At 43.6% G+C, this 26,216-nt stretch overlaps 1 protein-coding gene across 10 annotated transcripts in view; it reads right to left on the bottom strand.

Moving 5' to 3' along the window:
- FAT3 (FAT atypical cadherin 3) overlaps positions 1-26,216 on the bottom strand; it is a 761,607-nt gene that overhangs the window by 161,877 nt on the left and 573,514 nt on the right. For all 10 annotated transcript variants that reach the window (XM_043451894.1, XM_043451899.1, XM_043451900.1 and 7 more), the window contains 2 exons: positions 3,164-3,478; positions 686-896 (listed from right to left, as the gene is read on the bottom strand). In XM_043451894.1, coding sequence (XP_043307829.1) covers positions 686-896; positions 3,164-3,478 — 526 coding nt within the window. The remainder of the gene's footprint in view (positions 1-685; positions 897-3,163; positions 3,479-26,216) is intronic.

Genomic DNA, 26,216 nt, shown 5'->3' with positions numbered 1-26,216 from the left:
TTGGATATGAGTAATGCAGTCGCTGTTAGAGGCATGTATGAAATCTGTGGGCTGCACTTCAGCCTGTCACAGGCAGTTATGAAAGATGTAATTTAATTTGCTTAAAAAGAAAAAAAAAACCCGTAAAAGGCAGATTGGATAGCTGTATTTTAGCAAATGTGTTTGCACTAAGGGTACCTTCTGTTGAACAGTTCTGCCCACAAGCTGTCTGTAGAATATAGAACATCTCTCGAGCATGCTTGCCACCTTGAAGCAGGGTAGTCGGGAGCAGAAAAAAAAAAAAAAAAGAACAGAATGCAGAAAAAAGGTGAAGAAAAAGAGAGAAATGAAGGACAGCAAGTCTAGTACCATCAATACATTTAGAAATGAGATTAGCCAAGTGTGACAATAGAATTTAAATGACACACAGAAAGACATTAAGATCGCAGTAAATAACATACTATGGAAACTCCAGCCAGAGAGCACTTTCGGTTCAGCTTAGCTACAGAACTCGGAACGAAAGCACAGGTCGACTATTCATTTTACTGGCTCTTTTGCATTCCAGCACTATACATCTTTTAATCTTAGCATAATCTTTAAGTGTTTTTGTTGTTGTTATTGTTATTGTCTTTTTTCTTTTTTGCTAGTTGCTCTGAACAGTCAGCGATTATGTTGCCCAATACTGCCCTGGGGGACTCAAACTTACCAACAATGTCAAACCACAGAAGGGTGTTAGCTGGCTGCACAGACACCACCCCGACAATCTCGGTGACTCGGTCATTCTCCATGACTGTGAAGTTGTAGAATGGCTCATCGAAGGTCAATGGTACAGGTGACGGAGGCGGTTTCTTAATCCATTCGATGTGGAGGCGGGCCGTGGAGGACTTCTGAGGGCGCCCGTTGTCCACAGCCTTGATCTACTCACACACGGAGAAGACAGAGAGCTGTTTCAGAGCCTGGGTCCTGGCGGAAGCCTGCATCTGTCACTAGTATGCTGCGGGGCTCAGAGTCCACCCTCACGACAGGGTTGGCAAGGGGAAGATGCGGAGAGCGATCTGAGGACAATCGGCTCAGGGGCTGTGGGAAGCAACTCGGACACATGGGGCCCCAGAGCACGTTTGCCAGAGGTGTTTTGAATCACTGCCAACCTTGCAGATGTGGAAAACTTGAAAAACAAATGGTGCACTTGCAGATTTTAGCGCTGGATGGACACGAATGACAGCTACAAGAGTAAGAAGAGCTGCTTTGATTTCTTATAGCTGTGGTGGTAGTGTTGAAAAGGGAACAAATGCATTGTCATTGTCACATAGAATTGTCACATGGGATTCCAAGAGGGAGATGGGAGGAGGCAGGGGAAAGGCATCAGCCTTGCAAAATTCATCTCAGAGGCCCTCTGGTTAAGCCAACCCTGAAGGAGTGAAGGAGATCTCTCTCAGTGGAAACGTGGGCCCCTCAAGGCAGTGGAGTGAGGAAGGGGGTGTTTTAATGACTCTTCTCTTTGGTTTGATATAAGGGCTGAGAAAAGCATGTTTCCTTGCCCAGATATGCAGGGTTAACTGCTATGCTGTCCTGGGCTTAAATGTGTGTGTGTATTGGAGGGGGTCGGGGGTGGTTTGCAGTTAAGTTTAACAAGCAAACCATCAGTGATAGAAAATTTAAAAACCAAAATAAAAAAGGATTGTAAACTATCACATTAATAATACCATTTCCAGATGCATTGCTAATAGTTGTAGCCTTTAAAAACAGTGACAACTCATAGCTCCCTAGTGCTGTGTTCATGCATGATCACTTTCCCCCAGTTTCTGTGAGAGGAAGGGCCCTTGAAGATACCTTAGGTTGGGTTTCCCAGGAGCAGAGTCTGAGACAGGGATGTGAGTACAAATGATTTCAAGAGGAAGTGTTCCCATGAGAAAGGGAGTGAAGAGAGCAGGATAGACAGAGGAGGATGGTAAACAAGGATGTGGTCTCAGTTGAAGTTTAACCTCAGCCTGATCCCAAAGGGAGCTCTGAATCATTCACTGTACTACTGAGTTGGATCCACCTGGAGGCAAGGAGGTTGGGCTTTTATATCTGGTGTCAGTTAGGAATTGGCTGTGGGCTGCTGGGCTAGTGTAGGTGTATAGATCATCTTGGCTGAGAAGCGTGGCCAAGGATGACTCTATGAAGAAGGAATCAGCTTTGAGCCCTTAGCAGTCAACACTCACAGCAGTTGGGGGAAGGCTGGAGCAGCCTGATAAAGGGGATCTGGGCAGGGTACCAACAGTATCCACTGTAATCCACCCGGTCCTCAAAGATTTCCACTGGCAAGTCTCAGACAACTGCCGTAGCACCTGTTACATCAGAGCTGCTGATGGTGGAAACAGGACTGGTTTTTAAGTTATTTTCTTTTCTCTGTTCACTCTTCTGAATACACTACTGAGCAGGGAATGGAGCCCAAGTCCAGTCCATAGGCATAAAAATTAAATGGACTCAGACCGTCCTTTAAAATAACAAAGCACTGACCATACACAGTGGGGAAGACTGTGGCGCTAACTCTGCAGCTGTTGGCCCTGAAAGTGCCCGCCACTGGGGAGGCTGGCCAGTCCCCTTTCAGGCACAGCTGCTACCTGTCTAAAGTGGCTGGGGTGGGGGAGCAGGCTGGTGCCTTAGGCATGGTATTAATCGATTAAGTCTTTATTTGAGATGGTGCTCATACTTGTTTTTATTTTTGACTTTCTAACAATGAAAATGTCATTTTTTACTTCAGATTTTTCACTCTTTGCAGAATAAGCCTAGATATGATTTGTGTCCCTCAATTTCTACAGTTAAATTCATGTTCTATCACATTGTCAACATTACAAGAGTTGTTTTCATTGGGATGTCTTCAGGACATGTTGAGAGGCAGGCAGGTTATGTTATTCTGCTGCTCTCCTCTCCGCAGCTTACATCTGTGCTCAGTACCTTGAAATGATCTGGGGCTACAGAAAGTGTAAGTGAGTAAGTGACGGAGCAGGCTGTGTACTGGAAATGGAGGAAATGGCCTCCTTATTTAGGAACGTCACTGCAACAGAAAGGAGCCTTCCATGTTTATGTGGCTGCACTTTTGGGCCCAGAGACCTTTTTGTTTTTGCTTAAAACATATATATGAACAAGAAAATAACTTCCTCCCCCTCATTAATGTTATTGAGGTTCAGAAAAATCTTACCGTGAGAATGTCATAACTCCCTGCTGTAAACTGCTTTCTGGAAGAGACCATGCCAGTTTTGGGGTCAATGAAGAACCTCCCGTCATCATTTCCATCCACGATACTGTAGGAGATCTCAGCGTTGGGTCCCTCGTCTTTGTCGAATGCAAAAGCCCTGTAGATGGGCTCTCCCCGCTTCTTCCGGTCACGTTCTGGCAGCTTGATCTGGTAGACCTTCTCTGGGAACTGAGGCTTGTTGTCATTTTCATCCAGAATCTGAACCACCACCCAGATGGTCGACTGTTTCGGGGAGAAGCCACCATCTGTCACGGTCACCTGAGTTTTGAAAGAGAAAGAGTTTTACAATCAGAAAAGAGAAAAGAACTTCTCACTGCTCCTCCCCTTGCCACCCCATGAAAGGTTTGTTCTGGGCAGGAGGGCATCTCAGCCTCTCTCTTTTTCTTGTAGTTCATGTCAAATGCATAACGTTTCATCATTCACACATAAGAGCAGGGAAGACCCTCAATCCGGTAATGGAAATCACTGATAAAAAGGTAGGAAGGAAGGAGGCTCTTGTCGTGGTGTGAAGAGGAGAGGCAGAAGAAATATGGTTGACTTTACAAAAGGTACCAGGTTACAGAGACGCAGCAGACCTAAAATGTGCCCCTCTCTGCTGAAATTTGCTCCATGGCGTCCGATTTTTTGCGACCCCACGGACTGTAGCCTGCCGGACTCCTCTATCTGTGGAACTTTCCAGGCAAGAATATTGGAGTGGTTTGCCATTTCCTTCCACAGTGCCCTTCTCAACAGGCACCAAAAGCACAATAACCATCATTATGTGTTAACCCGTGGGTGCTTCGTTTAACCCTTGGGCAAGGCCATCACCATACAAAGTCTTTCAGTACTCATGCTCTTTTCTTTCTTTTCCATCTTCATGTAAAATTTGTGATGTTTTTTACATTGTCACTGAACAAAAGGAAAACTCTGATTATAACTTACAATTTTGATTGCTGCTCATAAGTACATTTGACAGTTACAATATGTTTTTAACAGTCAGAAAATATTTTTTCTTCCTCTCTGGGAAGTGGAAAAGAATGGCCACCCTTTTCCATAACTCTGAGATGCTGTTCTTACGCATGTCTGTGGAAATGGAGAGAGGAGAGAGAAGAGGAACTTGTAGATAAAGAATTTGCATGGCAGATGTAAACTGTCTTTGAGTCTTAGGGTAAATAATCTTCTTGGTCACAATGATGATAGTTATTATCTTATTAATACTTAACATGTGGATGGTGACATATAAAGCACTCTTTTATCTTTCCTCAATAAGTGGAGCAGGTTTATTTATTCCCATTTTACAGATGAGAAAACAGAGGCTTGAGGTCTCATCATTACTAAGTCTGAACTCAGGTACTGAACTTCTGGCAAAACTTGCTATTGTGTTTAACCACAAAACCTGGAGGAACCTCTATTCATTCTTTCAATCACTATCTTGATTGAATGAACTTTAAGATGAACTATAAGATAGTTTATTATTACAAAATACATAATTGGAGGCGGGAAGGAACATAAAGATGCACTTGGCATCAACAGGAGAAAAACAGCAGTGAGTTACAGCCCCTCATCATCCAGTTTGTCGCTTAATTAAGCAACCTGATGGGAAAAATGAAGAGAAAAGAGGCCCAAAATGTGGGAAAACAAATTAAAGGCTTTTTGCAAAATGGGACCCCAATCTAGTCTAGTTTCTCTTACTAGCTGCTTTAGAGGATGGCTTTAATAGACTTCAGGTAAATTTTCACAGGAGTTCTTGTTTTCTTTGAAAAATCAATCAAGTTTGCTTCCAAGGTCATTTTCCCAATTGGCTTGTTACGTTTCAGAAAAGACACACCGTTAGGGTGACTATGTGCCAAGGCTGGCATTTGACTGGGTTAATTCCTGGACAGGACAAGTTCTGAAGAGGCAGTTCTGCTGCTGCTGCTGAACTAAACTGTCACGTTCCCAGGTGAGCTGTGTTGACCAAAACACACTGATTTCTTGGCATTCAACTCTTCCGTCTCTTTGCTGCTTGAACGGCCTCTTTCCAAACCCAGATAACTCCCACTGTCTTCCCTGTGCCCAGAATCACCTCCTCACTGCTTGCCAACACATGGAGCTCCAAGTGGAGCTCTGGGGCTACTTCAGGGTCAGCAGGCTGGCACGGAATGGACAGGCCCTCCTGGGGCCATCACCTGAGGATCCTGCCGCTATGAAGGTGCCCCTTCTGGAGTTCACCCAGGTTTACAAACCCAAGTCCTCGAGGTGTCTGCTTACAGGCGGGAAGGGTGGCAGCCACACAGGCTTATGAATAGCCTCCAGGTTCCCCTGCATCGCCTCTCCCTGGGTACCAGCCCCCCTGCTCCCGCCCCCAGTCACACGGGCATCCTTCGGGTCTTCCAGCATACTCACTTCCATCTCAGGGCATGTGCCTATGCCGTCCTCTGCCCTCCCTTCACTGACCTTGCCTACTCATCCTTTGGATCTGCCATTTCTTCAGGATGCCCCCTGACTACAGAGATCAAGTACCCTCCCCGCCCCCCTGGCTACTCTATCTCCCTCCTGAACTATACACTCTTGAAATACCTATACTCTTCTTTTGCAGTACTTACTGTCATGGAAATTAATTAAGCACATGATTCTAAGCTGATAAGTTGGTTAAGGGCAAAATCTGATCTTGCCTGTTGTGTTCAGTGCTCTGTGCCTGGGCGTCCATGCAGGGTCCCTGCTCTGTCTAACTATTCACATGCAAGCAAACGTGGAAGTCAGGAGGCAATTCTCATGTGCACCATTCACAGGCCTCATCTGCGTCTTGCTTGGAGACCCTCAGTGGCCTTCTGGTCTCCCTGCCTTCAGCTTCCACCTCTGTCGTAAAGCATTATTTCTTTGTCAAAAGAAATAATTTCTTCCTTTCATCTGACCACATCACTGACCTGCCCAGCATTCTTCAGGGACTCTTGAGGCTGAGGATCTGGCCTGCCATGATGATCACTGCACTCTACCTGCTCCTCTCCACCCTCCATGCTCAGCTACACAGTGAGCCTGGGGTGGTGCCGAATACGCCAGGCTCCTACTCCTCCATTCCTCTGCACATCTGGTGGCTTCCATGGAAGCCTTTCTCTTGAGAATACATTTGACTCATTGTAGAAGCTTCTATTCAAGCACCGTGTTTTAAGCAAGGCCATTCCTGCCCCCTGCAGACAGCTCTACATGCCCTCACCATGTTCCCACTCCACTGGGTGTACCGTCCCAGGACATTAATTATCATCTTGCAGTTTTAAGTATCTATTGCCTTATTGGTCTGTGCTCAATCTTTCCAGACTGTGAGCAAGCTGAGGTCAGAGACCGTCTCATTCATTGTTCTGTTCTGACACCCTGTACAGCTCTAAGTGCCAAATAAATGTTGCTAAATGAAACTGAAGTGATCCACTCCCAACTCTGCCCTATGATAACGAATGGAGGGAACATGCAGACAGTGAGGGGTCTGCTTCTTCATCTGCAGGAAATGAAGAGACTGGTAACATAAGATCTCCCAAGTGCTCTATGATTCTCTGAATGGGGTCAGGTAGAGGAAGACAGAATTTTCTTTATTTTGTTCTGTTTTGGCTGGCACCATATGACTTGTGGGATCTAAGTTCCCTGCATTGGAAGTGTGGAGTCAACCCCTGCACCACCAGGGAAGTCTCAGGTAGACACAGTTTTAACCATACACTGGGGTTCATTATATTACTTATATTGCTGCAAAGCCCATGATTACTTATAACAATTTCTAGCTACTTTCAAAACTGTGCTGATCACTGCGGACACTTGTCTACAATTTACTCCAATGATCTTTTTGTGTGTTGGCTCCCCCAGGACAGTGTGAGCTACTTGAAGGCAAGAACCCTGTCTTCTTCGTCTCTTTCCTCTCTCCTAGTATATGACTAATAAATGTTTGCTGAACCGAACTACATCCCCTATAACCTCAAAGTCTTAATGTCTGTTATCATTTCTCTAGACCCACTCATGTCTCCAGCCCCGTTGGTATCTGGAATGTTGAGAGTGAAAGTAAAGTCGGTTAGGCGTGTCCAACTCTTTGCGGCTCCATGGACTGTAGCCTATGAGGCTCTTCCATTCATGGAATTTTCCAGGCAACAGTACTGGACTGGTGTACCATTTCCTTCTGCAGGGGATCTTCCCAACCCAGGGATCAAACCCAGGTCTCCTGCATTGCGAGCAGACACTTTTACCATCTGAGCCACGAGGGAAGCAATCGCTGACAATTTCATCAGATCCTCAAACGTCACACTTCACATTGCCCTAGACCTCAGTCCATCACTTGGAATTAGCCTGCATGGAAGAAGGGGCAACTCTGGAGACTGAGCCCCACTGAGATAAATCCTCATCACCTCCTCTGCATTGTTTTTCATAAATGATGTGTAAGGAATTAGCCATTGTTTAGAAATGATCCACGTGTCCTCTCACTCTGCCACCCTATCCCAGATTTTCTACTCTCACAGTCGATCAGTAATCAGTGGTTCAGCAATCAATCACAATCCTGGAAGTTTAATGTCTTTCTTTACTTACAGCTAGCAAAAGGAACCAGAAATAATATAGTACCACTGAAGGACAGCACAGCTTGTTTCAACTTTCTACGCTACCCTTGTGATCTGTGAAGACCCAGCAGGGCCAGCAGGCAGGCAGCACAGCCCCGAACATGAGGACAACAGGGCACAAAGGAGCCTGGTGCTACATCTCTCGACGGAAGAGGCGAGCGCTTCATAGCGTCCACAGTGGGCGGACACCGAGAATTCTGGAGCTATGGCCCCCGAGGGAAGGCCGTCCTTCTACTGTCTTTCTAAAGCATATTTTCATTTATTTATTTGGCCACGCTGGGTCTTAGTCGTGGCATGTGGATCTGGGTCTTCGCTGTGGCATATGAACTCTTAGTTACCGCACATGGGATCTAGTTCCCTCAGCGGGGGTCAAACCCAGGCCCCTGCCGTGGGAGCGCAGAGTCTTAGCCACTGGACTGCAGGGAAGTCCCAGAAGGCCATGCTTCTCAATCATTTAAATTGCATGATGTATTTACTTTTGTTTTCTCTCTCCACGTAGCAGAAAGTAAGCTAAGTACGTAAGCTGACTGAGAGCTGAGACGTTGTCGTCTCCTGTCTTGTCCCAGGGGTTACAAGAGTATCTTAGAATATATTCAACCTTTCTAAGATGAAGAGTTTAATTCTGTCATACTCTTCAACCCTTGATTTATCAAAAATGACTACTTCCAGGCCACTAACCACTGAACTGCCAGGGAATTCCCCTATATTTAAAATTGTGAACCTTTCTTCAGAGACTGAATATCTTTCCTGCTCCACTTGACATTTGCCTTGGATGCTTTATTTTCATCTGATATATTATATACACTTCACATGTAAGCTTGTTTATTGCATGTCTGCCTCTTTAAGAATATATGCTCCAGGAACCTCCCTGGGGGTCCAGTAGCTAAGACTCTGTGTTCCCAATGAAAGGGGCCTGGGTTCCATCCCCGGTGAGGAACTAGGTCAAACATTCTGCAATTAAGACCCGGTGCAGCCAAATAAATAATAAATGAATATTTTAAAAAAATAATATGAACTCTACAATGTATGAATTTTCATCTTTTTTTGCTCATAGATATATCCTGAGCATCTACAATGGTGGATGTGATAGGCATTTAATAAATACCTATTAAATTAGTTAACAAAGTATTCATCCAGTGCCTTCTAGGTACAAAAGTCTTTTTTAAGGCAAATTGGGAAATCAACCAACCAACAAGCATGGATTCCTATTAAATTCACCCCTTCCCCATGCCCCAAATCTTTCCTGGTATTCCTGACCTCTGGTCATCTGGCCTTATTCAGATATTTTCAATAAGAACTAATGCCTTATGAAGCAGTCCATGTGCTATTTGATAGGTTCAGTCTTCCCAAAGTTCTTCTTCTTATTGAACCTGGATATATCCATCTATCCTTAACCTAGACAGACTGTAGCTTCCTACAGACTGCCTTTGTTTTGCTCTTTGTAACTATACAGAAAGACTCAAATTCTTCCTCCACACTGTGCCAGTTATCTACTGCTGAGTAACCCCAAACCAGGTGGCTTAAGATAACCAGAATTCTTTTATTAACTCTCCTCCTTCTAGGGCTTGAACGGAGCACATCTTCCTTGGAGTCTCTCATGCAGTTGAAGTCATCAGTCACTCGACTTGTAGTCACTGGCGACGTCTGTTGGTCCATGGCAGTCACTGGCTGGGACCTCAGCTGGGGTTGAGGTCAACAGAGGTCAACAGGCCCAGGATCCACAAGTGGCCACTTCACGTGGCCTGGGCTTCCTCACAGCGTGGTGGCTGGGTTCTATGAGCAAGAAGCCTGGAGGACAGTAAGTGGCAGTTTCTTCAGGCTCAAACCCAGAAACTGGCATAGCATCACTTAATCCATGTTCTGTTGGGCAGCAGTCCCAGAGTCCAGATTCAAGCAGAGGGGTCAAAAATCCCACCTCTAAATAAGGGAGGGTTAAGTAATGTGTGGAGGGGCATTTTTAAAAAATATTCATTTAGCTGGCAGCATCAGGTCTTACATGGGATCTTCACTTCGGGACAGAGGCTCCAGAGAGGGGGCACTCACAGCATGCGGGGTCTTAGTTCCCTGCGTTCAGTCCCTCAGTCCTGTCTGACTCTTGTGACCCCATGTACTGTAGCCCACCAGGCTCCTCTCTCCATGGGATTATTGTGGCAAGAATACTGGAGCGGGTTGCCATTTCCTCCTCCAGGGGATCTTCCCAACCCAGGGACTGAACCCACATCTCCTGTGGTTCCTGCATTGGCAGGCGGATTCTTTACCGCTGAACCACCTGGGAAGCCCAGGGATCAGTTCAAGTCCCCTGCATGGCAAGGCAGATTCTTAACAACTGCACTACTAGGGAAGGTCGAAGGTCCCATGGTGGGGGGGAGGGGGTGTGTTTTAAAACTACCATACTGATAAAATTCTTAGCAATATTTGAGACTCCTCACCCCAGATTGAAAAAAATTCAAATTCATAGAATCATCTCTCAGGTCATTCATTATGTGTAATGAATTTCTATTAATCATACTGCTTGCCTTGGTCAGGATATTTTCTTATATATCAGCTTCATTCTTACAATATGAGCCAAGACAAAACAGGACAAAAAAGCGCATCAAACTTACTCAGATCTGCGCAAACTGCTGTAGTCTTAGAGACAATCTCAAGTCTGTTTATTCAGCTCGTCATTCTACTCATGCTAAGTGGCAGTCCTGTCACACAGCTCTGAGACATGATTGAATTAAACCACTTAAGTCTTTTTCTTAAAAGAAGCAATAAGTGTGTGGTTTCCTTATGAAGGCCAAAGTGCTGGATTTTACATTCCTTCCTATTCAACTTCATCTTACTGAAGGTTTTAGCTCCATGTTTTAGGCTGCTTGGATAGTCATAATGATGACAAAGAGCAGGTATCAAAAGGTTACTGAGCTCGGAGGGTCACTCTGAGAGGCATAGTCTATGCTCCTTTAATTGTTCCTTTTGTTGTTAAAACAATCTCATGAGGACTTTCCTAGTGGTCCAGCAGATGAGAATCAGCATGCCAATATGAGAGATATGGGTTCGATCCCTGGTCCTAGAAGACTCCAAATGCCATGGAGCGACTAAGACCATATGCCACAAATACCAAGCCTGCTGCAGGTACTGAAGCCCGTGTGCCTAGACCCTGTGCTTCACAATAAGAAAAGGCACCGTAATGAGAAGCCCATGAGCGCAATGAAGAGCAGCCCCCACTCACCACAGCTAGAAAAAGCCCTGTAGCAACGAAGACCTAGCACAACCAAAAAGAAATAAATAAGTCAGTTACTCAGTTCAGTCACTCAGTCGTGTCTGACTCTTTGCAACCCCATGGACTGCAGCATGCCAGGCTTCCCTGTCCATCACCAATTCCCAGAGCTTATTCAAACTCATGTCCATCGAGTTGGTAATGCCATCCAACCATCTCATCCTCTGTAATCCCCTTCTTCTCCTGCCTTCAGTCTTTCCCTGCATCAGGGTCTTTTCCGATGAGTCAGTTCTTCACATCAGGTGGCCAAAGTGTTTGAGTTTCAACTTCAGCATCAGTCCTTCCAATGAATATTCAGGACTAATTTCCTTTAGGATTGACTGCTTGGATCTCCTTGCAGTCCAAGGGATTCTCAAGAGTCTTCTCCAACACCACAGTTCAAAACCATCAATTCTTCAGTGCTCAGCTTTCTTTATCCTCCAACTCACATCCGTACATGACTACTGGAAAAACCATAGCTTTGACTAGACAGACCTTTTTTGCCAAAGTAATGTCTCTGCTTTTTAATATGCTGTCTAGGTTGGTCATAGCTTTTCTTCCAAGGAACAAGCGTCTTTTAATTTCATGACTGCAGTCACCATCTGCAGTGATTTTGGAGCCCACGAAAATAGTCTCTCACTATTTCCACTGTTTCCCCAACTATTTGCCATGAAGTAATGGGACCAGATGCCATGATCTTAGTTTTCTGAATGTTGAGTTTTAAGCCAATTTTTTCACTCTCCTCTTTCACTCTCATCAAGAGGCTCTTTAGTTCTTCTATGCTTTCTGCCATAATGGTGGTGTCATCTGCATATCTGAGCTTATTGATATTTCTCCGGGCAATTTTGATTCCAGCTTGTGCCTTATCCAGCCCAGCTTTTCGCATAATATACTCTGCATATAAGTTAAATAAGCAGGGTGGCAATATACAGCCTTGACGTACTCCTTTCCTGATTTGGAACCAGTCTGTTGTTCCATATCCAATTCTAACTGTTGGCATACAGTTTTCTCAAGAGGTAGGTCAGGTGGTCTGGTATTCCCATCTCTTAAACAATTTTCCACAGTTTGTTGTGATCCACACAGTCAAACCAGTCTCCTTTGGCGTAGTCAATAAAGCAAAAGTAGATGTTTTTCTGGAACTCTCTTGCGTTTTTGATGATCCAACAGATGTTGGCAATTTGATCTCTGGTTCCTCTGCCTTTTCTAAATCCAGCTTGAACATCTGGTAGTTCATGGTTCAGGTATTGTTGAATCCTGGCTTGGAGAATTTTGAGCATTACTTTGCTAGCATGTGAGGTGAGTGCAATTGTGTGGTAGTTTGAGCATTCTTTGGCATTGCCTTTCTTTGGGATTGGAATGAAAACCGACCTTTTCCAGTCTTGTGGCCACTGCTGAGTTTTCCAAATTTTCTGGCATATTGAGTGTAGCACTTTAACAGCATCATCTTTTAGGAATTGAAATAGCTCAAGTGGAATTCTATCACCTCCACTAGCTTTATTTGTAGTGATGCTTCCTAAGGCCCACTTGACTTCACATTCCAGGATGACTGGCTGTAGGTGAGTGATCACCATTATGGTTATCTGGGTCGTGATCTTTTTTGTATAGTTCTTCTGTATTCTTGCCACCTCTTCTTACTATCTTCTGCTTCTGTTAGGTCCATACCATTTCTGTCCTTTATTGTGCCCATCTTTCCATGAAATCTTCCTTTGATGTTTCTAATTTTCTTGAAGAGATCTCTAGTTTTTCCCATTCTATTATTTTCCTCTATTTCTTTGCAATGATCATTGAGCAAGGCTTTCTTATCTCTCCTTGCTATTCTTTGGAACTCTGCATTCAAATGGGTATATCTTTCCTTTTCCCTTTAACTTCTCTTCTTTTCTCAGCTATTCCTAAGGCCTCATCAGACAACCATTTTGCCTAGTTGCATTTCTTTTTCTTGGGGAAGGTCTTGATCACTGCCTCCTGTACAATGTCATGAACCTCCGTTCATAGTTCTTCAGGCAGTCTGTCTATCAGATCTAATCCCTTGAATCTATTTGTCACCTCCACTGGAGAAGGGAATGGCAAACCACTTTAGTATTCTTGCCTTGAGAACCCCATGAACAGCATGAAAAGGCAAATAAATAAAGGAATGAATAAATAAATTATTTTAAAAGTTAGGGTCTATTTATTAAAAAAAAACTCATGACACAGGTACTACTATTATACATATTTGATAGATAAAGCAGCTCAATTTATGACCTGGTCCAAGGTTACATTGCTCATAGTGGCAAGGCTTCATTTTAATCCTGGTTGTTTGGTTTAAACCAGGGATAAGCGCACGGTGGCCAAATCCGGCCACTTGTTTTTGTTTTATTGGAATGCAGCCATGCCCATCCACACCATCTAAGAACATGTTATTTACAAACATTTCCCTGCTTTAAAGGTATAGTTGAGTACTTGAAGTAGAGATTATACGGGCCACAGAGCCTAAAGTATTTATTATTTGGTCCTTTACAGGAAAAATTTGCCAATCTCTGTTCTCAACCTTATGTTCTGCTGCCACTTTGGTTCATGGAAATCACTGACTGCATGTTTGTTTTGCTCAGTCCTTGGCGTGATCATTTACACTGTCACTATCTTTCACAGGATCCCTGGCGACGCTGCCATTTCTATTCTACAGCTGGAGACAGTAAGACTCAGAAGTGATATAAGTTTTGCAAGGCCACTCAGCCAGTAAGTTTCGGGACTTGGGTTTGCACCCAAGTCAGCTTGGCTTCCCAGTTCCTGCTCTTTTGCTACACTACACAGCCTGTGTAGAAGCATCTGTTAACCATCTGTTTCAAATTCCCTCCCCAAGTGTGGCTTTGGATCAGCATCAAGCTTGTAGCTGTGCTTCTAGAATCAAGTTTTTCCCTCATGTAATAGTCGGGGCCATCCTCATCTCCAGCCTTGTGGCACCTTTCCTGTCATCCTCAATTGCTAAAAGACTGCCACCAGACCATGGGCTATGGCTGGAACTTGTTTCATCTCTCTAAGGCTTATTTAGTGGAGATCCAGCTTCTCCTCCTATTTCGCTATGTGTCTACACCTTCAGCTCCCCTCTCACAGAGTTCGCCAGGCCCTTCTCCCTGGTAAAGGCGATGGGAAGAAGGAGGGTGAAGCTGAGTGGTCCCGTCTCTGTTCTCTCCTACTCATCAGGCACTTAGCGCGTATTCTGTGCACACACTCTTCTAAATCTTTAATAAATATTAACTCATTTATCCTTACATCCAGCTTTCCAGGTGGCTCATGTGGTAAAGAATGTGCCTGCCAATGCAAGAGATGCAGGTTCAATCAATCCCTGAATCAGGAAGATCCTCTGGAGGAGGAAATGGCAACCCTCCAGTATTCCTGCCTGGAGAATTCCATGGATGGTGGAGCCTGAGGGGCTATAGTTCATGCTTGCATGCCCAGTCACTTCAGTCATGTCTGACTCTTTGCTCCTCTATGGACTGTAACCCTCTAGGCTCCTCTGTCCATAGGATTCTCCAGGCAAGAATACTGGAGTGGGTTGCCATTTTCTCCTCCAGTTGATCTTCCTGACCCAGGGATCAAACCTGTCTCCTGCATCATAGGCAGATTCTTTATCCACTGAGCTACCTGTGGGAAGCTTGGGCTACATTCATGGGGTCACAAAGAGTCAGATATGATTGAGCACGTGCATGCGCGTGCACACACACACACACCCTTACATAAGTCCTGGGGGTAGGTGGGATACCCATCCCCACACTGAAGATTAGGAAAAGGCTTAGCGTGGTGAAGTAAGGTGGACTCAGCCTGCACCAGGGTCTGTGCTCCTCACTCTCTATCCTATGCTGCCTCTCACCTAAATGCTTGCTCCAACTCCTTCCTGCGAACGCGGTTGGCACATGCTTTCTCACAGGCCTTGGCACCATAGCTCAGCCTTGAGCAAAGCTGGCAAGCTTATGGCATGAGGACTCTGCTTCTCCACTCTGGCAGCCGCACCCTGAGGCCACCGTGGGCATCAACAGGTCACTCTTCACACCACCTGTGGGGCCTCACACAGCCGGGATCCAGCTATTCAGAGTGCCGTCCCATCAACCCATCTGCCTCCATCCTGCTGAACACACCCCAGTCCCCACACCTCGGCATCCTGCCTTGGCTGCCGCACACCTCTTACCCATCTGGCAATAGCCTTTCTTCTTCCCAAGTACTCCGTGCCCTTTTTCTGAGTCTCCTGATTGCTCTGAGCTGTTTCAGCACCTGATACGATTCTAAAGTGGAAGACAAAGCTTGAAAGAAATTTACTTTTCCCTCCCCCTATTTCATCATCTAAAGTCTCAGGCCTGGCTAATAGATTCTATGCAAGGAAGAAATCTAAAGACAAAGCTCATTAAACTAAGGCAGTTTCCAACCACATGTGGCAAGTCAGTGTCAGATGTACTCCCAACTTTTTGTTAGATGCGTGTGACCTCCTCTAGCTGAATCTAAGGGCTAGTCACCTTGGACCTTGGGTTAGCCTTGCCCTTTACCCAAAGGAATCATGCACATGTTATCATCTTCTTTGTGCACTATAAAGGGAAAAAGGTTAGGAAGCCTTGTAGTAAATTACAAATACTAATAATGTCACTCTTCTCTTGGATCTGATTATATTCCAACACAATATGTCTAGAGGTCCCTGGATTCAAAAGACATGTGCTCCATGGGTAAGATACTAGATGCTGTTGACAATAAATTCTAGTGAGGATGCCTATCTGTTCTCACTGTTTCACTCCAGGGCCTGTTGTGGATGGCACAATTTTCACCACTTACATGTGCTGGGTATCTGTATTCATGGTCACCACACAGGTAGACAAATGGATGAAGGGACCTATTGCAGAGTATTTTCTTACCCCTGCCATGTTGTTTTAAGGACTTCAGAACCTCAGGCTAAGGAGAGACTGACTTTCCTCATGTCTATTATATTCAGGAATGCATAGTCACTAGACATTAAGAGAACTCAACAGTCCTTGGAGTTTAGACACCATTCTGGTTCTATCTGCTCACTTTACAGGTGAGGAAACAGATGTAGACATGTGTTTCTTAACCCAACATCATATTACTGGCAATAACCTCAATCTTTCCAAGAGATTAGTTCCATGACTCCAAGCTGCCCTTTGAGCTTCAAATGAAGCATGCACTCACAAATTCTCAGATACAGATATCTGCATGATTTCAGTATGGCAGAGGCTTTAATTTAGGTATTTTTCAAAATGCTAGACTCTTAAAAAAAAAGAAGTGTGTGTAGAGTAGACATCATGTTTATTTTTCATGTTTACTTATTATTTTCAAAACATTCCATAACCATTAAATCCTTAATCCTTCCAAGACAGCAGAGAGGTTGATAACCGGTTTCTCTCTTCCTCACAAGGGGAGCAACCTTCTCAAGAATACTCAGGGGCTGATATGAAGGCAAAGGCTGGAATTCAGGCCTGTCTGCCTATGCGTTCAGACTACTGCACTGCTGGGAAGACAAGTGCTTCCCGCCATTTCTAGAAAGGAAACTAGGGGCAAACAGTAAATTAAAGGATAGGTCTCAAAGGAGGAGCAATCTCAAGATAAACTTTCTGGAACCCTCACAGTCACACATATTTTCCATGGAGGAAAAGAAATAATAATAAAAAAAAAACTGCCCTAAACCATCTACCCTTGGATTTACTACATGCAATTTCTCTTATCTGACCTTTAACTTTGCATTATGGCTTTAATAAGCCAAGCGGGGATGGGAAAGTGTTCTGGTCCCTTCCCACCCTGTCTTCCCCATCGCATGTTGCAGGACCTATTCTCAGGCATTTCAGGAGATATATACTCAGTAGTTTGCATACATTTACAGAGTGGTTTATTTTATACAGAAAAGTCTCTATTTGAAATATTTAAAAAGGAAGGAATGAGGAAGAAAAGGAAAGAAAGGAAGGGAGGAAGAGATGAAATGAAGGAGAAGGAGTGGAGGAAGAAAACATTAAAGTATGGTGTGAGGGAGGGAAGGAAAGAGGGGAAGGAAGGAAATAGCAAGGTCGGGTAGGTAGGTAACCTTTCAGAAGAGGTGAATCTGGAAGGAATAAGCAGAATTCTTTTCTGAAGAGAATGGGGGTGTATTACCTTCCATGGGCTTCCCTCATAGCTCAGTTGGTAAAGAATCCGCCTGCAATGCAGGAGACCCTGGTTCAATTCCTGGGTCAGGAAGATCTGATGAAGAAGGGATAGGCTACCCACTCCAGTATTTTTGGGCTTGTGGGTCAGCTGGTAAAGAATCCACTTGCAATGTAGGAGACCCAGGTTCGATCCCTGGGTTGGGAAGATCCCCTGGAGAAGAGAATGGCTACCCACTCCAGTATTCTGGTCTGGAGAATTCCATGGACAGTGTAGTCCATGGGGTCCCAAAGAGTCAGACATGACTGAGCAACTTTCACTTTCACTTTACCTTCCATACAGAGAAAGCCATTGATAAAGTCATGGAAACAAGAAAGTCCATTTACTTGGATAAAGAAGATGTGCTATACATACATGATGGAATATTACTTAGTCATAAAAAATTAAATGTTGCCATTTGCAACATGAACCTAGGGATTATCATACTAAGTGAAGTAAATCAGAGAAAGACAAATACCATATGATATCAATTATATGTGGAATTTTTTTAAAAAGGATACAAATTAATTTATTTACAAAACAAACTTGCAGACATAGAAAACAAATTTATGGTTACCACAGGGGAAAAGGAGGGGCAGAAGCGATAAATTATGAGTTAAACAGATACACACTACTGTATATACAATAGATAAGCAACAAGGATTTACTGTATAGCATGGAAACTATGTCTAATACTTCATAACAACCTAAAATGGAAAAGAATCTGAAATATATATATATATATACACACACATAGCTACACTGCTTTGCTGTACACCTGAAACTAACACAATATTGTAAATCAACTACATCTCAATTAAAAAAATACCCATTCCCTAAAGGCTGGGACTGCCAACCTTTGGGCAAAATCTGATGACTTGGCTCTGAACTGTCCTTCAGAAAGTTTCCTTTTTCTAAAGAGTTGTTTTTCAAATGGCACAAACCAGTGGGGCTCCGTGACCCACAGAACCATGGGACATAGGCTTTCAGGTCACCGAATCACAGTCCTTATTTTTGTGCTGTTTCTCTCTGCCCAAAGACGCCCGTCATCAGGGACCCCAGGACAGTCGGCTCCCAGCCCACCCAGAGAGCACAGCGTGCTGACCCCCACGAGCCTGTGACCCGCATCGGGACCGGCGCAATGCTACCGCACGGCTGGTGCCCAGGAAATGCTTGTTGGCTGAATGCACATTCGAAGCTCATGCCTCAGGACAAGAAGGCACTTTTTCCTCACCATGGTGAGGCCCAGCAGAAGCTAAATGGCAGCTTTTTCTAGGAAGATCCTTGACCAATTCACTTTGGCAGTGGCTGCTAATATTACAGCTTTGTCCAAATCTCTTCTTTGCACTTCAGGAAATAAAGTATTTCTCAGCCTGACATCCCATAGAGCTTTTTTTTTTTTTTTTTCTCTCTGCAGAGAGGTATACATCAGCTACTAATCTCATCACATTTCCATTTCCTGCCAGGCTCATGTGCTCATCATTTTCTATTCATAAAACTTGCTTGATTCTAATCTTCCCTATCAGCAGGAACTAAACACCTCCTCAAAGTTTCTTTCGAGTGATGGTGATTACCACACATGTGCTAACTCCCCCTTTCAAACAGATGGGTCCAATCTGCGTGCTCACATGCGGGCCATTAAGAAAGTTCTGCCAGGAACCAAGAGGTGACATCATATTAGCCCCAGGACTAAATCCCTCTGCACCACTTCACAATCTCCCTGACATCAAGGCCTTAGTCAGTCAATTCATGATTCCACACTCCCCACTCTGAAACAGAATCCACGAGGTATGAATTACAATGGGAAGTGTGTATTAGTAGCCTCCCCTCTCTTTCACAGCACCGGACATCACACTTTATATTACTTTTATCCTGGCAGACTCCCATGCCTTAGCGCCACTGGTGATGCGATTTGAATGAAAGCTCTCTAACACTCTCCAGGCACCAGATTTTGGGACTTTCTTTCTATGGTAAAGACTTAATGCAAAAATAAGGACCCTGTTCTAATTATCAGCACAGGAAATATAGCTTTTCTCCTCCCGGCAATTCAACCTAGGTTTGCAGGGCAACTTAGCAGGTCATTTAACACCTTGTCTACCTAAAAGTAGATCCCATTGACTACAGCCTACCAGGCTCCTCCGACCATGGCATTTTCCAGGCAAGAGCACTGGAGTGGGTTGCCATTTCCTTCTCCAGGGGATCTTCCCACCCGGGGATCGAACCCAGGTGTCCTGCATTTTGCAGGCAGACGCTTCACCCTCTGAGCCACCAGGGAAGCCCACCTAAAAGTATATGAATTTTATACTTATCAACTTAAAAAAAAGAGGGGGGCCCATGTGTATGGGCACATATGGGCTAAGAGAGGAATCATGGACTGGTGGGGGCCCAGAGATATGCTTTTATTTGGTCCATACAGACTATTGAAAGTTTTCTGTCTATATCAAAAACTAGAGATATCACACAAAAATTCAAATACCCAGTCTCCTCTGAAAAAATCACAATAACTGGCCCACCCTTCTCTACAGTTCTTATGCCACCACGTCAGGTGTCATTCATCACACATACTGTGCAGACACTTTTCTTGGAGTAGAGAAACATTTCTCACTATCTACATTCCTGTCAAAAATGGTTATAAAATATAGATGATGGAGACTGCATATTCAAAAGCAAAAGTGGAAGACAGCATATCTTTTGGTAAGTGAAGGACATTTCTACATGCACTCAGTCTGCTCCATACTTCACTCACTGAACATACCCGAGTGGACTCTCGAGACATTCAGGTTGGCAATCCTTGGTTTAAGGTGTTGGTAAAAATCTCTCCATAATGATAGGATATTTAATTTCATGTGTGGTGGAGAGAAAAATGTAACTCCTTGTAGAGGCTGTTCAGAGCAAATAGAAATGCATCTTCATCATCATTCCTTCTCCAGGTACTGTGATTGCAGATATTATAGTTTTAGAAGTATTAAAAGTTTGCAGAAGACATCTTTGGCCATGCCATCATTTAAACAAGAAACACGAGTCATCCTGTTTTTCTTGCTTTCCCCCCACATCTCATCAGTCATTAATTAGGGACCCTGCAGCTGTGAAACACCCTGTCCTTCCTCTAGACGGGCAGAGCCCTGCTCCTGGAGGCTCAGCTTGGTAACAAAGAGTACAGACCAGATTCAGTGCCCGGAGACCACCTTGGCCAGGCGGACTTGGGCAGCGGGCAGCGTGTCTGATCCCAGTGACAGCTCTGACAAGGTCTGCCTCTGAAAGGTCCGTGGTGGCTCTCGGTTCTTTTCCTTGCTTCTCGGGGTTCAGCTCTCATTATCTCCTGCCAAAACTACCACACCTGTCACCAAACTGCCTCCTCTCAGCCCATTCTTTAGAAGGCCAGTGCACGCTAAGTTGCTTCAGCCGCGTCTGACTCTATGCGACCTCATGGACTGCAGCCACCAGGCTCCTCTGTCCAAGGGATTCTCCAGTCAAGAACATTGGAGTCGATTGCCATTTTCTTCTCCAGGGGATCTTCCTGACCCAGGGATCGAACCCACAGCTCTTATGTCTCCTGCATTGGCAGGCATGTTCTTCACCGCTAGGGCTACCTGGGAAGCCCTGAGTTTTTAGAAGACCAGAAAATCTTCTAAAATGAAGTTCAGATCAGTCCATTGCTGAAAGGTCGTTAAGTCCCTCCGTTAGGACAGATTTCCATAAAATGTGCCATGGAGAACCCCAGTCCTGCAGGGTGGAGAGGGTCTAGGATCCTAGAAGTTTGAATTCTGAACATCTTTCTTGGAGCTTCACAATACAGCTCAGAAGAAATCTAAGCAAAGAAGCTACTGTTTAAAACAGTATTTCCCAAGCTTATTTGACAACAGAATGCTTTTGTTGAAAGATGCTTATTACTGTCCTTCAGATTTGACATTTTAAGGGACATACTTTGATAAGTACTGAATTACAGGATAAAGTCCATACTCTTTAGTATTAAATCACAAGATTCTTTAGTACTGATGCAGCCTATCTATTGGGCTCTTCTCAGCTTCTGATTTTCACCCACTCTCTACCTAAAGTTTTTTTTTTTTTCTGTTTTTTTAAAATTTATTTATTTATTTATTTTTTCAGTGGGTTTTGTCATACATTGACACGAACCAGCAATAGATTTACACGTATTCCCCATCCCGATCCCCCCTCCCACCTCCCTCTCCACCCGATTCCTCTGGGTTTTAACCACACAATCAGACCACATTTCAGCAAATATATACAGTATTTACAACGTGCAGGGTTTTAGACATGGGGTAAACAGTGATGAGCAAGATGGACTCCCTTCCCTGCAGGGGCTCCCCATTGACCTGTTCTTCTAACGCGGACTGTGTGCTTCAACTTGCTCACAGTTTTACTGGGGATCCCTCTGTATAGAATCCCCTTTAATTCCCTGTTCTTGCAGTTCTTACAAAATCCTCTGAGGTCCTATGCAAATGTCTGTTCTTTTATGATTTCTTCTCAAGAGATCATGTTCATATAGGATTACTTCCTTCCATGATTCACTTGACTTGATTTCATATACTAATACATTACTGATCACATATCTGATTATTACGTGTCTGTCCTCTTTTATACCCTTGCATTAAACTAGCTTTGTAAGTTCCCTGAAGATAATGGCAATCAATCACTACATGGGTAGCATCCTGCATGATGTCTGGTACATAATAAAGGTTACACTAACATCAATTTCTTTTGGTTTTCATAAGAGGCACAGGAAAAAGCCCCAGCAATGGGGAAGAAATTATCCCACTTTTTTCTGCTTCTAATGGATGTTATTTTTATTTTGAATCATAACAGAGATCTTAGCTTGCTAATAAATTAGGATAAATTAGGGAGATATCCTGTGGATTAGAAACAAACATTATTCATTATCCCATTAACACAGCTATTAAGAACCCTGTGTTCTCTTGAATTCATCACAGAACAGGTAGAGTTTGTTCTTTATACGTGATAAAATAAAAATCCCTGGGGAAACATGTCTTAGGATATAGCTACTAAAAGAGAAAAATGGTTCATCTTAGATACTTCAAGCGTCTTAATTACTTTCACAAGACAAAAGGGAGTATATGCAAGTTTTAAATAAAGATCATTTCAGTAGACTTAAATAGATTCACAAAGTTAAATTCAAGGGTGAATATAATGATCAATATGCAATATTTAGGACTTCCCAGATGGCACTAGTGATAAAGAATTCACTTGCCAACGCAGGAGATGGACTCGGGTTCGATCCCTGGTTTGGGAAGATCCCCTGGAGTAGGCTCCAGGCAACCTGCTCCAGTATCTTTCCCCAGAAAATTCCATGGACAGAGGAGACTGGTGGGCTATAGTCCACGGGGCTGTGAAGAGTCATATAGGGCTGAGTACACGAGTACATGATATAATATTTAGGAAGTACTTATCATGTATTGGTATTTAGCAAATTTATTAGATGTATATTTGCATTCACCCAGCTTTAGCCTCCCAGGAGAATGTAAGACACATACACTCAGTCCCAGGTCTAAACTATGTCCCATCTTCTGGGAGCCTTCTGAGTCTATGCTCATTTCTATCAAGCCACCTAAAAGGCTGCATTAAAACTGTGAGCTCCTTGAGGGCAGGAAATGTGTCTTTCATTTTTCCATTTTCAGTACCTAGAGCAGAATGAAAGCAATGTACAGAAAAGTAAACTGCCAAAATCATGAAGCACAAGCTGGAATTAAGATTGCTGGGAGAAAGAAATACCAATAGCCTCAGATATGCAGATGACACCACCCTTAAGGCAGAAAGTGAAGAACTAAAGAGCCTCTTGATGAAAGTGAGAGAAGGGGGTAGAAAAGCTGGATTAAAACTCAACATTCAGAAAACTAAGATCATGGCATCCAGTCTCATCACTTCATGACAAACAGATGGGGAAACAATGGAAACAGTGAGAGACTTTAATTTTGGGGGCTCCAAAATCACTGCAGATGGTGACTGCAGCCATGAAATTAAAAGACACTTGCTCCTTGGAAGAAACGCTATGACCAACCTGGACAGCATATTAAAAGCAGAGACATTACTTGGCCAATAAAGGTCCATCTAGTCAAAGCTATGGTTTTTCCAGTGGCCATGTATGGATATGAGAGTTGGACTATAAAGAAAGCTGAGTGCCGAAGAACTGATGGTTTTGAACTGTGGTGTTGGAGAAGACTCTTGAGAGTCCCTTGGACTGCAAGGATATCCAACCAGTCAATCCTAAAGGAAATCAGTCCAGAATATTCATTAGAAGGACTGATGCTGAAGCTGAAACTCCAGTACTTTGGCCACCTGATGAGAAGAACTGACTTGCTGGAAAAGACCCAGATGCTGGGAAAGACTGAAGTCAGGAGGAGAAGGGGACAACAGAGGATGAGATGGTTGGATGGTATCACCGACTTGATGGTCATGAATTTGAGCAAGCTCTGGGAGTCGGTGATAGACAGGGAAACATGGCATGCTGCAGTTTCCCTAAGAGTCGGACACGACTGAGTGACTAAACTGAACTGACTGAAAGTTATGAAAATTCAGCCATGAAAAATATTAGCAAAAAATAATTCCACACTGTATCAAGAAAATGAAGCCAATCACACACACAAAAAAAACCTATCCATATAGTCAAAGCTATGTTGTTGTTTTTTTTTTTTTTCAGTAGTCACGTATGGATGTGAGAGTCGGACCATAAAAAAGGCTGAGAAATCCAATAATTTAAGAAAGTGAATTTTTTTTAATAAATTTTTTTTTTAAAAAAATGTCTGAAACTTCCACATTGTTGCTAGTCAACACTACCTATTGAAATTCCATTTAAAGCTTCTTTACTTTTCACATTTTCCAACAGTGGAGGCCAAGGGCTAAGTAAAAACATTCTCATCATTAGTGCCCCAGGCAGCCCTTACCACCAGGCCTCAGCAATGAAGAACAGTGGCTGGTGAACTTTCTGCCCATGTCAAAAGCAAAATAGATTAAATGTGTTAAATCATTGAAGATAAATAAGTCACACTGCCCCAGGAGGCAATTAAAAATGTATAACTCAGTTCTGCATCTATAAACTTTTGAAATAGCCTTTTTCCCTAGCCAAAACTATTGCAAAGGTATTTGAAACAAAAGACTTTCAAGATGTACTAGGTCTCTGTAATATGGTAGTTTTCACAGATGACACTTTATAATCTTGAATTTTATTCTCAGAGTGAGCTTATGATGATCAGATATAGCTCCTCACAGTGTGCCATAGGCACATAGGCCACCGTCTGCTTTTAACAGCTACACCCTTCCCACTTTACTTTGTGAACCAAGGCATGACATTGCCAGGGAAGTTGTCCTTTCTCGATTTCTATCCCAAACTTTCTTCTTAGAAGATCATGACCACAAATACCTACATGTGAAAACTTTTGAGATCCCTAGTGGCCAGCACTGGAGAAAAGTGAGTAATGAATAATGAATGCCTCTTTGCAAGAACTCTACTTAGCGGGGAGCTGAAACTATTTTTACTTTATGGCAAAAGCACTCAGAGAAATATTCCCAAACCACGTTCCAAAATGTGTGAGAGGCAGCAGAGATTGCCAAGCATTGGGTGAGATTTAACACCACAGTGCACACTCAGGGAAGATTGAGTTGTTTCGCTCCAATTGTCCTGAAAAATCTTATTCTGGACATAAATATGGAACTTTGTGAAGGAGTATCTATCTTTCCTTCTGGCTTTGTTGCTTTGTTAAAGAAGTGTTTCAGGAATCCCAATACTTGCCCAAGGTAAGAAGAAAGAATTCACTAAAATGTATGGAAAATGTTCTAGGAAGTCTGATAGCTTGACAGTGAGAAGAACTGGCTTATGAAGCTCCCAGATGGATTAGACTTTTACTAGAATAAAAAACTAAGCAGAAGCAGACACAGAGGGGCAGGAAGATGGACTGGGAGTTTAGGGTTGATAGACACAAACTATTATGTTTAGAATGAATAAACAACAGGGCCGTGCTGTATAGCATAGGGAACTATATTCAGTATCCCTGGAAAAATCAAAATGAAACAGAAAATAAAGAAGAATGTATATAACTTTGTTGAACAACAGAAATTAACACAACTCTGTAAATCAACTACCCTTTAATTTAAAGAAAAAGCTCAGCAGAGAGCTTATGATAAAACTGACTCTTGAATAGACTTGAAATCAGTGGGAATATCTATTGACCATTAAATATTATCAGTTTCTGGGACTTCCTCTGTGGTCCAGTGGCTAAGGCTCCACACTCCCAGTGCATGTGACCCAGGTTCCTCTAGTGGGATCCCACATGCCCAACTAAGAGTTCACATGCCACAACTACAGATCCTGTGTCACCACTAAGACCTGGCCCAGCCAAAAAGGATAAACAGATGAGTAAATAAATAGAATATATTTTTTAAGTTATCAGTTTCCATGCTTTAACGAATAGGCCCACTGTGTGCTCAGTCATGTCCGACTCTCTGCGACTGCATGGACTGTAGCCCGCCAGGCTCCTCTGTCCATTTCCATAATATATAGGCTCACAGCCTTTCCTGGAAACCTCCAGAAAGCATTCAAAGAGAAAGACCACACAAGGCATCAAGATATTGTGTCGGCAGCAGCTGAAGGCGACCTGAAGCCAATGAATGAGGAAGGCAGTGAATGATGTATGTCTGTTTGCCTGGTTCTGGGCCTTTTGGTTTTCAAATCTGACGGTCAGGGCCCACGATACACCACTGCAGCCCAAGGTAGGCTGAGCGGGAGATGACCTGTACGCTCACAAAGATGCTCCCGTCACACGTTTTGGGTCTCTGAGTCAGATCAGGTTTCAGGGCTCCTCAGTGCTTTTGAGTTTGGTGGGTCTGTTGTCAGGGTGATTTATTATTGAAAACTACAGGGTGATAGGGACCCCTCATTTTCTAGGTCCCGAAGCCACTGTAATAACAATGCTGAGGCCACCTCAGTCATACCACCCCGTTGGAGCACTTTCACATCTGTGACCTCATTTGCTTCCCCAATGAAATGACCAGGGAAGTGGGTCAAGCCATATCAATCCCATTTGACAGCAGA

Source organism: Cervus canadensis, chromosome 29 (assembly GCF_019320065.1).
Source record: "Cervus canadensis isolate Bull #8, Minnesota chromosome 29, ASM1932006v1, whole genome shotgun sequence".
Taxonomy (NCBI): Eukaryota; Metazoa; Chordata; class Mammalia; order Artiodactyla; family Cervidae; genus Cervus; species Cervus canadensis.
The sequence above is the reverse complement of the archived record's forward strand: the minus strand, read 5'-3'. Positions and strand labels throughout refer to the sequence as shown.